This window comes from Mustela erminea, chromosome 6, assembly GCF_009829155.1.
Source record: "Mustela erminea isolate mMusErm1 chromosome 6, mMusErm1.Pri, whole genome shotgun sequence".
Taxonomy (NCBI): domain Eukaryota; kingdom Metazoa; phylum Chordata; class Mammalia; order Carnivora; family Mustelidae; genus Mustela; species Mustela erminea.
The window spans coordinates 129994539-130007307 of NC_045619.1; the positions used below are offsets into that span (position 1 = coordinate 129994539).

At 40.8% G+C, this 12769-nt stretch overlaps 1 protein-coding gene across 9 annotated transcripts in view; it reads left to right on the forward strand.

The window, feature by feature from the left end:
- The first annotated feature begins 206 nt into the window (after nucleotides 1-206).
- The window catches only part of ACBD5 (acyl-CoA binding domain containing 5), a 41989-nt gene continuing 29426 nt past the window's right edge, over nucleotides 207-12769 (forward strand). For 2 of the 9 annotated variants that reach the window (XM_032349708.1, XM_032349714.1), the window contains exons 1-4: nucleotides 1128-1354; nucleotides 1538-1709; nucleotides 5714-5834; nucleotides 8507-8579. In XM_032349708.1, coding sequence (XP_032205599.1) covers nucleotides 1340-1354; nucleotides 1538-1709; nucleotides 5714-5834; nucleotides 8507-8579 — 381 coding nt within the window. In that variant the 5' untranslated portion in view covers nucleotides 1128-1339. Of the gene's footprint in view, nucleotides 271-1059; nucleotides 1355-1537; nucleotides 1710-5713; nucleotides 5835-8506; nucleotides 8580-12769 lie in introns of those variants that run through there. The other 7 variants (XM_032349710.1, XM_032349712.1, XM_032349706.1 and 4 more) reach the window with 7 other exon arrangements.

Here is a 12769-nt window from a genome sequence, read left to right on the forward strand (position 1 = left end):
CTCTTTTGCTGGGAGCGGTTGTGGCATTGTGAATTCGCCCCACAGCGCGACGCAGCGGGAAAGAAGGGATTTCCGCCGCAACGGCCGCAGCCGCGACGGTACGGAGAAACCGAACCGGAACAGGTGGGAAGAACGCCAGCCGCGCAGGGAGGTATCCGGAAGCGCCGCGGAGGGGGTTGGGGGGACTACATTTCCCACAAGTCCACGGGGGCAGGGCGAGGGGCGGGCGTCGGGGACAATACCGGACGGGCCTTGCCGGGTAATGCCAAGGTAAATGCCGGCAATGCGGCTCGGAGGGAAGAGTGGCTTACAGTCTGCGCCTGAATTTCCGCTAGTAACGCTCCTAACCCACCCCGAAGTGACAAAGAGGCCCTGGCAACTCGGGGGTTTCCGGGCCGCAGGACTCCATCCCTGAAACCCCTGCCTGTCCCCCTGCGGTGGGGCTGGGGGCTCTTCGAGGTGCCTAAGGTCGCGGGGCGTTGTAGTAGACAACCTTTTAGGGTTGACAATCCGTAGTGGGTCTTCAGTGCTCTCTCCCCCGAGCCATGTGGCCTATTAAATCGGGCTGAAGCTGGGCCGTGCCCGGCTCCTCGGGGCAAGATGTTAGTGGTGGTGCTGGGGAAGGTGCCCTCGCTCCCCGCGGCCCCGTCCAGGGGTCGGCAACCTTCCCACACACCTTTGGTTACTCTCAGACGTTCTTGGCTCGAGGCTGCTAAAGCTGCCAAACAATCGCGGCCCGAGCACTGCTGAACACTTGGACCCAGCACCTCAAATGCTTCCATCTACTCTTTAGGACATTGTCAAGATCGCCAGAACTCGAAGGGCAGAACATAAGGTTCGCACTGAGCCTATCCTGACCTAAAGCCCTTTCTTATGTCCCATCACATTCCTCAAACCTAAACCTAAGAGGGTAGTCGCTGTGGACCTCAGGGCCCTGTCGCAGGACCCAACCCTGCGTCCCCTGTCCCCCCGTCCGGCTGCACCGACGCGGCGGTCCCGCCTATGAAAAAGCGAGACCCCCCCCCCCCAAAAAAAAAGCGAGATCCCGATCCATCCGCTTCTCTGCCTCGCCTTCCTCTCTGGCCCTACCCAGGCAACCCACAGCCGCGCGCGTCGTCGCCTCGGACGCGGGCGGGTGGGTGGAGTCCGCTGAGCGGCCGCAGTGGCGGCGGCAGCTAGTGGGTCCTTTAGTGGCTCTGGGGCGGGGCCGTGGGGAGCGCGCCTGCTGACCGACGGACCCCGCCGGGATGGGGAGTGTGGCTGCTCCGCTAGGGTCCTGCGGGTGCAAGAGCGGCTCCGAGACCACGGGTGGCCGGAGCCCCTCGGTGTTGTGCTAGAGATGCTCTTCCTCTCGGTGAGTTGTTTTTGTGTGTCGGCGGGCCGGCTTCTCGGCCTAGGTCACGCCCCGGGGAGGAGGAACGAGCTGGGCCACCTCGTTCTGTGTGTCCTGGATAGGGCAGGGCGACGGGGCAATGACCAGCTGCGTGGGCCTCCTCCCTTTGGGCATGTTGATCCGCGGCTGCGCTCCATGTTCCAGTTTCATGCAGGCTCCTGGGAAAGCTGGTGCTGCTGCTGCCTGATTCCTGCCGACAGACCTTGGGACCGGGACTGGGGCCGGCGTTGGCGGCTGGAGATGGCGGACACGAGATCGGTGCACGAAACCAGGTTTCAGGCGGCGGTGAAGGTGATCCAGAGTTTGCCGAAAAATGGTAAGTGCGCCGGGCCCCCACTCCTGCAGAGGCCCGAGGCCCCAGTTTCCGAACCTCGCCTCCTTTAATCTTCTTTCAGCTTGTAGCCTTGCTAAATACAACCTCCTCGGTTGCTGCGTTTGAAAGGAATGTAATTGGAGGAAAGGGAAAGGGTGTTAATTACCTGCTGATCTTTCAAGCACGAGACAAATATATTACTCCGATTTTGAGCAGTGTTTATTGCTGAAAACAAAAGTCTGTTACTTAATGACTGCGGATTTGGATATGTTAAAACAAAACAAAACAAAACAACTGGGTTGGGGATGCTTGGTGCCGCATCCTCATAAAGTGTACCATTTGAGCCGTTCAGAAACTTTTGATGTGCTATATTCATTTGTAAAATTATTTTTTAATAAATACGTATTTTTGTGACTTTTTTTGTGTGTGCTAATCTCTTGTCCTCGTGCTCTCTTTCTTATTCTTACATTGGGCCTTCCTTGCAGCTTAAGGAAAAAGTCCTTCCAGTTGTTCCTTTGTATTTAATGTGTCATTTCTCAGGCTACCTTTAACCTTTTTATCATTGGCTTTTAGCAATTTGACCGTGATGTGTCCAGGTGTGTGGTTTTCTTCAAATTCATCCTGTTTAGCGTTTACAGAGCTTCTTGTAATTTTATGTGTTTGACCAAAGTTGGGAAGTTTAAAGCCATTATTCAAATATTTTTTTTTTCTGTGGAGAGGCTTGGCAGGGGGAACTTTGATCTTTTACTTCTTATCCTTCTTCATAATACGAATTATTTTCCACAGTAAACTTGTGTTTTTTTAAATGATGCTTTTAAGCACGATTACTGTGCCAGAGCATAAAACTCAGTGAATGCTCACGGAATACACCGTTATTGCAGCATTTAATATGTTCTCTATTTTAATTAATCATGAATTGACTTGGTAATGAATATTCAACACTTTAATAAAAATTCATTAATTGCAGATTCAAAAGGTTTTGAAAACATATACACAAAATAGTATTCCTTTCGTAATCTCAAACATAGAACAAGGGGAGGACATATGAGGGGGTTGTTATTAAGAGTGAATGAACAGGGGCGCCTGAGTGACTTAGTTGGTTAAGCGTAGGCCTTTGGCTTGGGTCATGATCCCTACATCCTGGGATCCAGCCCCAGGACGGGGTTCTCATATATTATGTGAGAGCACCTTGAGGACAGATTGTACTTTATCTGGTGTCTTACTCACAGAATATATACAATATGTTATCAGTTTTTGCTGTAATCTATTCTAATGTATATGTCACTCACCTTAACAAATAAACTTTTAAATCCTATTTTGATTTACTGAAGATACAATGAGATGAGGCTCTTGGTGTTTTAAATTTAGTTTGTTTTATTTAAACAGGTAACCATCTTAAAAATATTTTCTCAAAACTTTATTTCAGACCTTAAAAAAATAGGTAACCATTTTAACTGTAATTTCCCCATTTTTTTTTTAACCTCTTACATAAAGGAGGACCATATTATTGAAATAATATATCTAATAGATACTCCAAAAGGAGCATATATTATATATAGATCTTTGTTACTGTGATTTTGGACTTAATTATTCATTCTTGGCCAAACCTGAAACACCAGCTTTCAGCTTCTCTATGTTGTAATTTTCACAACGTTTATAAACTACTCATTTTTGATTACTACACATTATCTGTTTATTATGCAATCTGTGAAGTTTTAAAAATATCTTTTTACAGTTTTATTTTTATACTGATTATGGTATAAAAGTAATATACAAACACACCGAATATCAAACATTTTAAAACACAAGTAAGCAAAAAAGAAGATAAAAATAATCTCTGTGCTTACTATCTCCAGAGATATCTTCTTCAACATTTTGATGCATTTCCTTCTATTTGCTTTTTAGGTACATACTTATTTTGCAAAAATGGATTATACTGGATATGCTATTTTTAAACTACTGTTTTTTTCTCATTTTATAGTAGGTAGTGAAACTTTTCTCAAGCCATTGTTTATATTTTCATACCATATAATTTTTAAGGGCTGTAGTTATAAACTATCCTGTTGTATATATGTATCATGATTATTTAGGTAGTTATTATAAAACATTTGCATTCCAGTTTTCCGTGTTCTTAAGTATTGCAACTTATAGTACTCATGCATACAATTTGAAAAAAATTTTTTAAAGATTTTATTTATTTATTTATTTATTTGAGAGAGAGAGAGAGAGAGGATGAGCAGGGGGAAGGGGCAGAGAGAGAGGGAGAAGCAGACTCCCCACTGAACAGGTAGTCTGATGTGGGACTGGATCCCAGGACCTTGTGATCATGACCAGAGCCAAAGGCAGGTGCTCAACTGACTGAGCCACCCAGGAGTCCCAAGAAATCTCTTTTTCTTGGATTAACTCTTTTTCTACCACAGCACACACTGGTTGACTTTAGCAAAACTTCTTTATTCATCAAGAAATTGAAATTTGGCCAAGAGGAAATTTGAATTTCTTTTTTTAATATTTTATTTATTTATTTGAAATAGACAGAGATAGTGAGAGGGAGAACAAGTGGGCAGCAGGGGGAGAAGCAGAATCCTGGCTGAGTAGGGAGCCTGACCCAGGGCTCCATCCCAGAACACTGGGGTCACAGCCCAAGCCAAAGGCTCAACTGACTGAGCTACCCAGGTGCCCCGAAGAGTTGAATTTCTTAAGATTGAGGTTTTCATAAAACAGAGTGTACATTTAACTTTTTCATTTGTTTCATTCAGTTTGGTTTGTCCAGTCTTTGAATAAACATACCTCATTAAAAAATACCTTATTAACTTGGGGCACCTGGGTGGCTCAGTGGGTTACAGCCTCTGCCTTTGGCTCAGGTCATGATCCCAGGGTTGTGGGATCGAGCCCCGCATCGGGCTCTCTGCTCAGCGGGGAGCCTGCTTCCCCCTCTCTCTCTGCCTGCCTCTCTGCCTACCTGTGATCTCTGTCTGTCAAATAAATAAATAAATAAATCTTTAAAAAAAATCCTTATTGCTTGAATAAAAATACCTCATTAAAAAATACCTTATTGGGCGCCTGGGTGGCTCAGTGGGTTAAGCCGCTGCCTTCGGCTCAGGTCATGATCTCGGGTCCTGGGATTCAGCCCCACATCGGGCTCTCTGCTCAGCAGGGAGCCTGCTTCCCTCTCTCTCTCTCTGCCTGCCTCTCCATCTACTTGTGATTTCTCTCTGTCAAATAAATAAATAAAATCTTTAAAAAAAATACCTTATTATATTCTGTATTTTCATATATTGCTTTTTTAAATGACATTTGCCGGTTATTTTAGTTATACCTACAGCATATTTATTCTTTTATTTATTGAGCTATGTTGGGCATTGTTATTAAAGTGTAAAAACCTCAGAGTTTTTTTGTTTTTAAGATTTTTATTTGTTTATTTCAGAGAGACCATGAGTGAGAGAGAGCATGAGAGGGGAGAGGGTCAGAGGGAGAAGCAGACTCCCCACTGAGCAGGGAGCCCAATATGGGACTCCATCCCAGGACTCTGGAATCATGACCTGGGCTGAAGGCAGTCACCCAACCAACTGAGCCATCCAGGCGCCCCTCAGAGTTTTTTTTTTTTAATCAAAGGAGTATAGTTGGGTCGCCTGGGTGACTCAGTTGTTGGGCATCTGCCTTTCGGCTTAGGTCGTGGTCCCAGGTCCTAGGATTGAGCCCCGCATTGGGCTCCCTGCTCAGTGGGGAGCCTGCTTCTCCCTCTCCCACTTCCTCTGCTTATGTTCCCTTTCTCACTGTGTCTCTGTAAAATAAATAAATAAAATCTTTTAAAAAAATTAATCAATCAATCAAAGGAGTATAGCAACTAACAGAGCCATAATGTTTGTTTCTATATCACAGAAATAAATGATTATCTGAACTATTAATGAAATATTTAAAAATCACTATTAGTATAGCTAAGCTGATTTGTAACCTTATATTATTGATTGTATTCTCCAGGTGATCTGTATTTAATATGTTTCCAATAGGTTCATTTCAGCCAACAAATGAAATGATGCTCAAATTCTACAGCTTCTATAAGCAGGCAACTGAAGGACCCTGTAAACTTTCAAGGCCTGGATTCTGGGATCCTATTGGAAGATACAAATGGTAATTTCATATAGAGAACTATGAAAGGAATTTTACTTTTGTGACATAATTATCATATGACTTAATTATGTGGTTATGTATTATTCTGAGCAGAAGTGTTCTAACATGCTAGATCCAGTTTTTATCCGCCATGTGCTTTTAACACAATTTCATGCAAATAGAAAAGTCTTGGAGAAGAGAGGAAAATAATAAAACCAAAAAGTATATCAAAGATAAAAAAAAATCATTTTCAGTTAGCCATTCCTGATGGAGTTTTTTTCATTTCTTGTTAGAAGAGAAACTCCCAAAGTCAATTAAACAAACAAATTCTCTTGCCTCTCATACCTACTAAGAAAAATAGTGACTTGACTTGCCAAATGACACTGTTTGCTTTGAGCATTTAGATGATAAGTAACTAGGCACATGACTAAGGGACTGCTATGCTAACTTTTTATCTAGGCTGTCCTTCCTGTTACGGTGTACTTGAATAGAAATTTGATTTTTCAAAAAAGATTTTATTTATTTATTTAATAGTCAGAGATCACAACAAGTAGGCAGAGAGGCAGGCAGAGAGGAGGAAGTGGGCTCCCCGGTGAGCAGAGAGCCTGATGTGGGGCTCAATCCCAGGACCCTGGGATCATGACCCAAGCTGAAGGCAGAGGCCTTAACCTACTGAGCCACCCAGGTGCCCCAGAAATTTGATTTTTAATATACTTAAAATCATAAAATAGCCAGAGATACCTCTGTAACATAGATGGTACATTATGAACAGAGTATGCTAATTGGTTAAGCATGTCTTAAAAGCCACACATTTTGATGGTTCAATTTCTCTGTTTTTTGTGTTTTTTTTTTTTTTTTTAAATTCCATTTATTTATTTGAGAGAGAAACCGCACGAGCAGGGTGAGGGCCAGAGGGAGTCTGATGTGGAGCTCAATCCCAGGTCTCTGTGATCATGACCTGAGATGAAGGCAGATGCCCAACCAACCGAGCCACACAGGCACCCAAAGGCTAAATTTCTTTACACTGAATTGGAAGTCCTTAAACCCCTTTGAGGATTTCTCAGTACTGTACTTTCCTCTAAGTTCTTTATGAACAGTCATAGATAATAGGTTAAATGTAATAGCAGTATGTTATTTAATCTGTTGTAAGAAAATTGATTTACTTTATGATTTTTTCCTCAGAAATGACCACTGGTGGATTTAAACTGCTTCTGGAAAAAATATGTAAAAAGAAAGGTTTTCATTTTAGGCAAAAATTTCAAAGGACTCTTCTTATTATCTATGAGGTTAAAAATGTCCTGTGCCTAACATTTTTTTTTATTTTTTTAATTTTTTAAAAGATTTTATTTATTTATTTGACAGACAGAAATCACAAGTAGGCAGGGAGGCAGGCAGAGAGAGAGAGAGGAGGGAGCAGGCTCCCCGCTGAACAGAGAGCCCGATGCGGGACTCGATCCCAGGACCCTGAGATAATGACCCGAGCCGAAGGCAGAGGCTTAACCTACTGAGCCACCCAGGCACCCCACATTTTTGTTTTTTTAGAGTAGGAAACCACTTTTATTTTTTGAGTGTGTCAGCTAGACTCTTGTTTAAATTAATGGAAACTTTTTTATTTTTTAAGATTTTATTTATTTGACAGAGAGAGAGAGAGAGAGATCACAAGTAGGCAGAGAGGCAAGCAGAGAGAGAGAGGGGAAGCAAGCTCCTTGCTGAGCAGAGAGCCCGATGTGGGGCTCGATCCCAGGACCCTGGGGATCATGACCTGAGCTGAAGGCAGAGGCTTTAACCCATTGAGCCACCCAGGTGCCCCCAAATTAATGGAAACTTTTAACCAAAACTTCTGTTCATTTAAAACGTGGCTGTGATAGTTCATTTCATGCAGAGTTCTAAAATGTTCATTTCTGTTACTGTTCTTTATAATATAAAGTTTTTGAAGAGTTCTTAGCAAATATTTTTTAACAGTCTATAGTGTTTGCTCTACAGTGTGTATAATATAGTCTCTGTAATCTATAGTCTAAATTTTATAGATGGGCTATATGATTACTAGTTTTATTTATTTTTTTATTTTTTTAAAGATTTTATTTATTTTTCAGAGACAGAGGGAGAGAGCGTGAGCGAGCACAGGCAGACAGAGAGGCAGGCAGAGGCAGAGGGAGAAGCAGGCTCCCTGCTGAGCAAGGAGCCCGATGTGGGACTCGATCCCAGGACCCTGGGATCATGACCTGAGCCGAAGGCAGCTGCTTAACCAACTGAGCCACCCAGGCGTCCCTGATTACTAGTTTTAAATACTGTTTAATTTGACAGCTTATTTACTTTAATACTTTTAAGATGATATATTTAAAGTGATCCTTTGAGAGCATAATTTTTTTTAATATTTTTATTTATTTATTTGACAGAGATCACAAGTAGGCAGAGAGGCAGGCAGAGAGAGAGGAAGGGAAGCAGGCTCCTTGCTGAGCAGAGAGCCCGATGCAGGGCTTGATCCCAGGACCCTGAGATCATGACCTGAGCCCAAGGCAGAGGCTTTAACCCACTGAGCCACCCAGGTGCCCCAAGAGAGCATAATATTTTTGTGTAGGCTTTAAGAAGAGAGACTGTTTTAAATTAATGACCCTATAGCATTTTGACATTATGTTGTATTCTGGGCAATTGGAAAACGTGTCTTTTTGTTACTTGGATATTCTCATTTCTAGGGATGCTTGGAATTCATTGGGTGATATGACCAAAGAGGAAGCCATGATTGCATATGTTGAAGAAATGAAAAAGGTAAGCAAATAATTCACAGCAGAAAATGAAAATATTTCATGGGACACCTGGGTGGCTTAGTCAGTTAAGTGTCTGATTCTTGATCTCAGCTCAGATCTTGATTTCAGGGTTTTGAGATTAAAAAAAGAAGGAAAATGAAAATATTCAGAGCAGCTCTAATTTAATTTGTTATCAAGCAAATTAGCTGCTTTGTTTTAAAGAACAAAGAGATTATAATATATTAGAATGTAAGATCTGTGTTATTGAATTTATTAGGATTTTATCTGTCTCCTAAATGTCCATCTTAAGATAACTGTTTTTTCTTTGAGATCACATTGTAATGATGTGGGGGTTTTGTTTTTTTTTTTCATTTTCCCTGTCTTTCTCCATAGTCAACTTCTTCAGAAAGTTGTAGAAATAGGAATTCCTTAAAATATTGAAGTCCCTTTCTTAGGAATCTGGGAAGTACTTTGGCTATCTTGAGAACATTTCTGCTTTGGAACTTTTTATTTAGGAGAAATAGTTAACAACCCTGGCCATCAGTGTTCTTATCAAGTTTGACCCACAAATTGAGATATTCCTGTCATGGGACTTTTTTTTTTTTTTTTTTTGGTCATGGGACTTCTTAGTAACAAGCATTTTGCTGTGAATGTAGAGATCTCAGAAGCAGAATAAGATAAGGATGCTTTTAATTTCTCTGGTAGTTAGTAAGGAGGGCATTCCTTTCACTAGCTCTTTTAAGTCCGTTCAAGGGATTGTTTTGAGGAGCAAATTTCTGAAGAAATCTTGGATTTTAAAGAACTCTTAGTATCTTTTTATATCTTTTATATTTTGGAACTGGATCAGAAATTGTGAAATTTAGGTCTGTTTGGTAATCTTTTTTTTTTTTTTTTTTTAAAGATTTATTTATTTATTTATTTATTTGACAGAGATCACAAGTAGGCAGAGAGGCAGGCAGACAGAGGGGGGAGCAGGCTCCCTGCTGAGCAGAGAGTCCAATGTGGGGCTCGATCCCAGGACCCTGGGATCATGACCTGAGCCGAAGGCAGAGGCTTTAACCCACTGAGCCACCCAGGCGCCCCTCCGTTTGGTAATTTTATATAAATTATCTGTGAACATAAAGAAAAATCTGTGAAAAGGAATAGTTCTTTTGCCAGATTGTTTCACAGTGTTCATTTCTAGAAGTAATTTCTGTTTGGTCAGTTGAGATTCATTTATTTTGTTTTATTTTGGTATCTCCTATACTGTTCAAAGTTGTGCCCTTTGTTAAATTTTCGCAGTTTTTATTTAGTGGGCCTAGTTTATCTATGACATAAGTCAGAATTTAGTCCTTTTGGCTTTTAACTATATCAGTAGCACAATAAGAAAGGAGCCTTTCAAAAGCAGAGAAAATCTAAAGCCTTTTTAGTTTGGTAACTATTCCTTTTCTTTCTTTTAAATATCATTCTAATTTTTAAGACACACTTCCATAATGTAAAGTTGAATTGACCCATTAGGTGAAATTTACCCATTTTCCCTATTGATTAATTAATGATGTAGCCACAGTTTAAAGTGGGAGGGAGATGGATTTAAACTAACTTGCTGCCTTTTAGCTATCTTAAGATACTTCTACTGTACCTGTAGATTCTATAACTACCTCTCTGAAAGACTAAACTATTTCCAATCAGACTTTTAAAATTTCATTTTTCATCTCGTGAATATAATAAAATTTATAGGAACCTTTTAGAGATAAATCTAAGACTGTTAGGATTGAAAATTTGATTAGTTTTTGAAAATAGTTTCAGAGATTTGCCTTCTGGATATCAGCAGATAAAATTATATGCTTTTAAGTGATGATGTGGCAGCAGGTGGGAGGTGCCTGACTGGCTCAGTTGGTAGAGTTCTATACTCTACCAACTGAGGTTGGTAGAGTATATCTCAGGGTTGTGAGTTTGAGCCCCAAGTTGGATATTACTTAAAAATATATCTATATATTAAATAATGGTCTTTGGTAGTATATTGTCCCAAAGATTTGATTACTGAATTTGGGAGATTTTTTTTTAAAAGATTTTTTTACTTATTTGAGAGAGAGAGAGGCAGAGGGAGAGGGAGAAGCAGTCTCCTTGCTGAGCAGGGTGCCTGATGCTGGGCTAGATTCTGGGATCCTGACATCATGACCTGAGCTGAAGGCAGGCAGATATTTAACCAGTTGAGCCACCCAGGCTCCCTGGGACTTTTTCTAATTATAGTAGTTCACTAACTGAACCATTTGTTAAATTATATTTGTAAATATAGTTCATTGTGCTATTGCCCTTTAGAATTACTCTTTTAGTATAAATCTCATTCTGTGCTTTTGCATTCAAATGTTTAAGGAATTACCAATTTATATCTTACAATAGATAATGTTCTCTGGAAAATTGCTTTTTGTAACTTATAAACTATCCAGTAAAATATCACTGAAAAAGTTGCTGGAATCAAAAATTCTTTTAGAATAATTTTTTAAAATATTTTATTTATTTATTTGACAGACTGAGATCACAAGTAGGCAGAGAGGCAGGCAGAGAGAGAGGAGGAAGCAGGCTCCCTGCTGAGCAGAGAGCCCAATGCGGGGCTCAATCCCAGACTACGGGATCATGACCTGAGCCAAAGGCATAATTCTTTAAATAAAGTTAATTTTGATTCAAAACCAAAACATAATATAAAATTCTATTTTCTGTACAAATTTTACAGGCTAACTCTTTTTTTTGTTTTAAAGATTTTATTTTTAAGAATCTCTACACCCAGTGTGGGGCTTGAACTTAAAACCCCAAGATTAAGCGTCGCATGTTCTACTGACTGAGCCAGCCAGCCGCCCCCAAGTTATATAGGCTTTCTAAATGAGGATTCCTGGAGAATTAACCAGAACTTGAATAATATGCATTATGTCTGTTAGATTTAAGGAGAGGTCAGTGTACTCAACTCCGGCTACACATTGGAATCACTAGGGGAAACTTGTTAAAAAAAAAAAAAAAAAAAAAAAAAGCTAGTATAACGCCAGACTAATTATTTCAGGATTTCTAAGAGGATGGGATAATCACTGTAGTAGGGAGAGGATTAGAACAGACTCTCATAAAGGATGGAACCTTTAAGTTACCATGGCTGAGGGTCTGGTCCATAGCTCTGTAAGTCCAGAACATTGGCTTTCTCTTTTTAAGGCTTGACTGATGATAACCGTCTTCTGGAAATGTAGAGAAAAGCCAGAATGCTAATTTTTTTTTTCCTCAGAACGCTAATTCCTTAGCTTACAGTGGGTGTTCTACTCTTCTAGTGCACAGCAGGCTCAGAATTAAGATGTAGGACACCCCTCAAAATGTCAGAGGCACTTGGGAAACTGTAAGATTGTCTATAGAACAGCATAGGACACTGAGATTTGGGTGGCATTAAGAGATGTGTTCGGGATGCCTGGGTGGCTTATCAGTAAAGCATCTGCCTTTGGTCATGATCTCAGGGTCCTGGAATCGAGTCCCACATCGGGCTTCTGGCTCAGCCCGGAGCCTGCTTCTCCCTCTGCCTGCTGCTCCCCTGCTTGTGTGCTCTCCCTCTCTGACAAATACATAAAATCTTAAAAAAAAAAAAGATGTGTTCATCTGACCAAAACAAAACAAAACAAAACCTAGGAGTTTAATCTTTGCTTTATAATACTGTGTATCTGTACCTTTGACAGGATATTTTCATCAGACAGAATTGATATTTCTTACCAAGGAAACCTAGAAAAATTATTGTACTTTGGATGCTGCTTTGAGAGTCCTTGTACCTCACCAGTCTTCATCTGGATAGGTTACAGTTCAGTTGACTTGATTTAGTTCACTTACAATGTAAATAAAATCTTTGGGGTTAAGGAGTAGTTACCTAGACTGAGATTTACCTGGCTCTGCTGGTCTTTCTGTGTCTCTGTCTCTGCTGATGATCTCGTGTGTGTGTGTGCACACGCACGCACGCCCAACCACCTGCATACCATTTCTTTGATTTCAGCATTGGAATGAAGGAGAGAATTTTGCGGAAGGTCATTCTTCTTGGGTTTTGGATTTTTAAAGTTTCTTCTTCAGAGAGTAATCTCTTAAATTCTGGGTGTATCTTGCTGTGACCGTTATGTGTCCCAACTGTATTGACTACTGAAATTCTAGCTTATTGAAAGAAAAATTACTCTGCTTAGATTTGCTTAGAAATGCACACACTACATTTATTTATTTAGC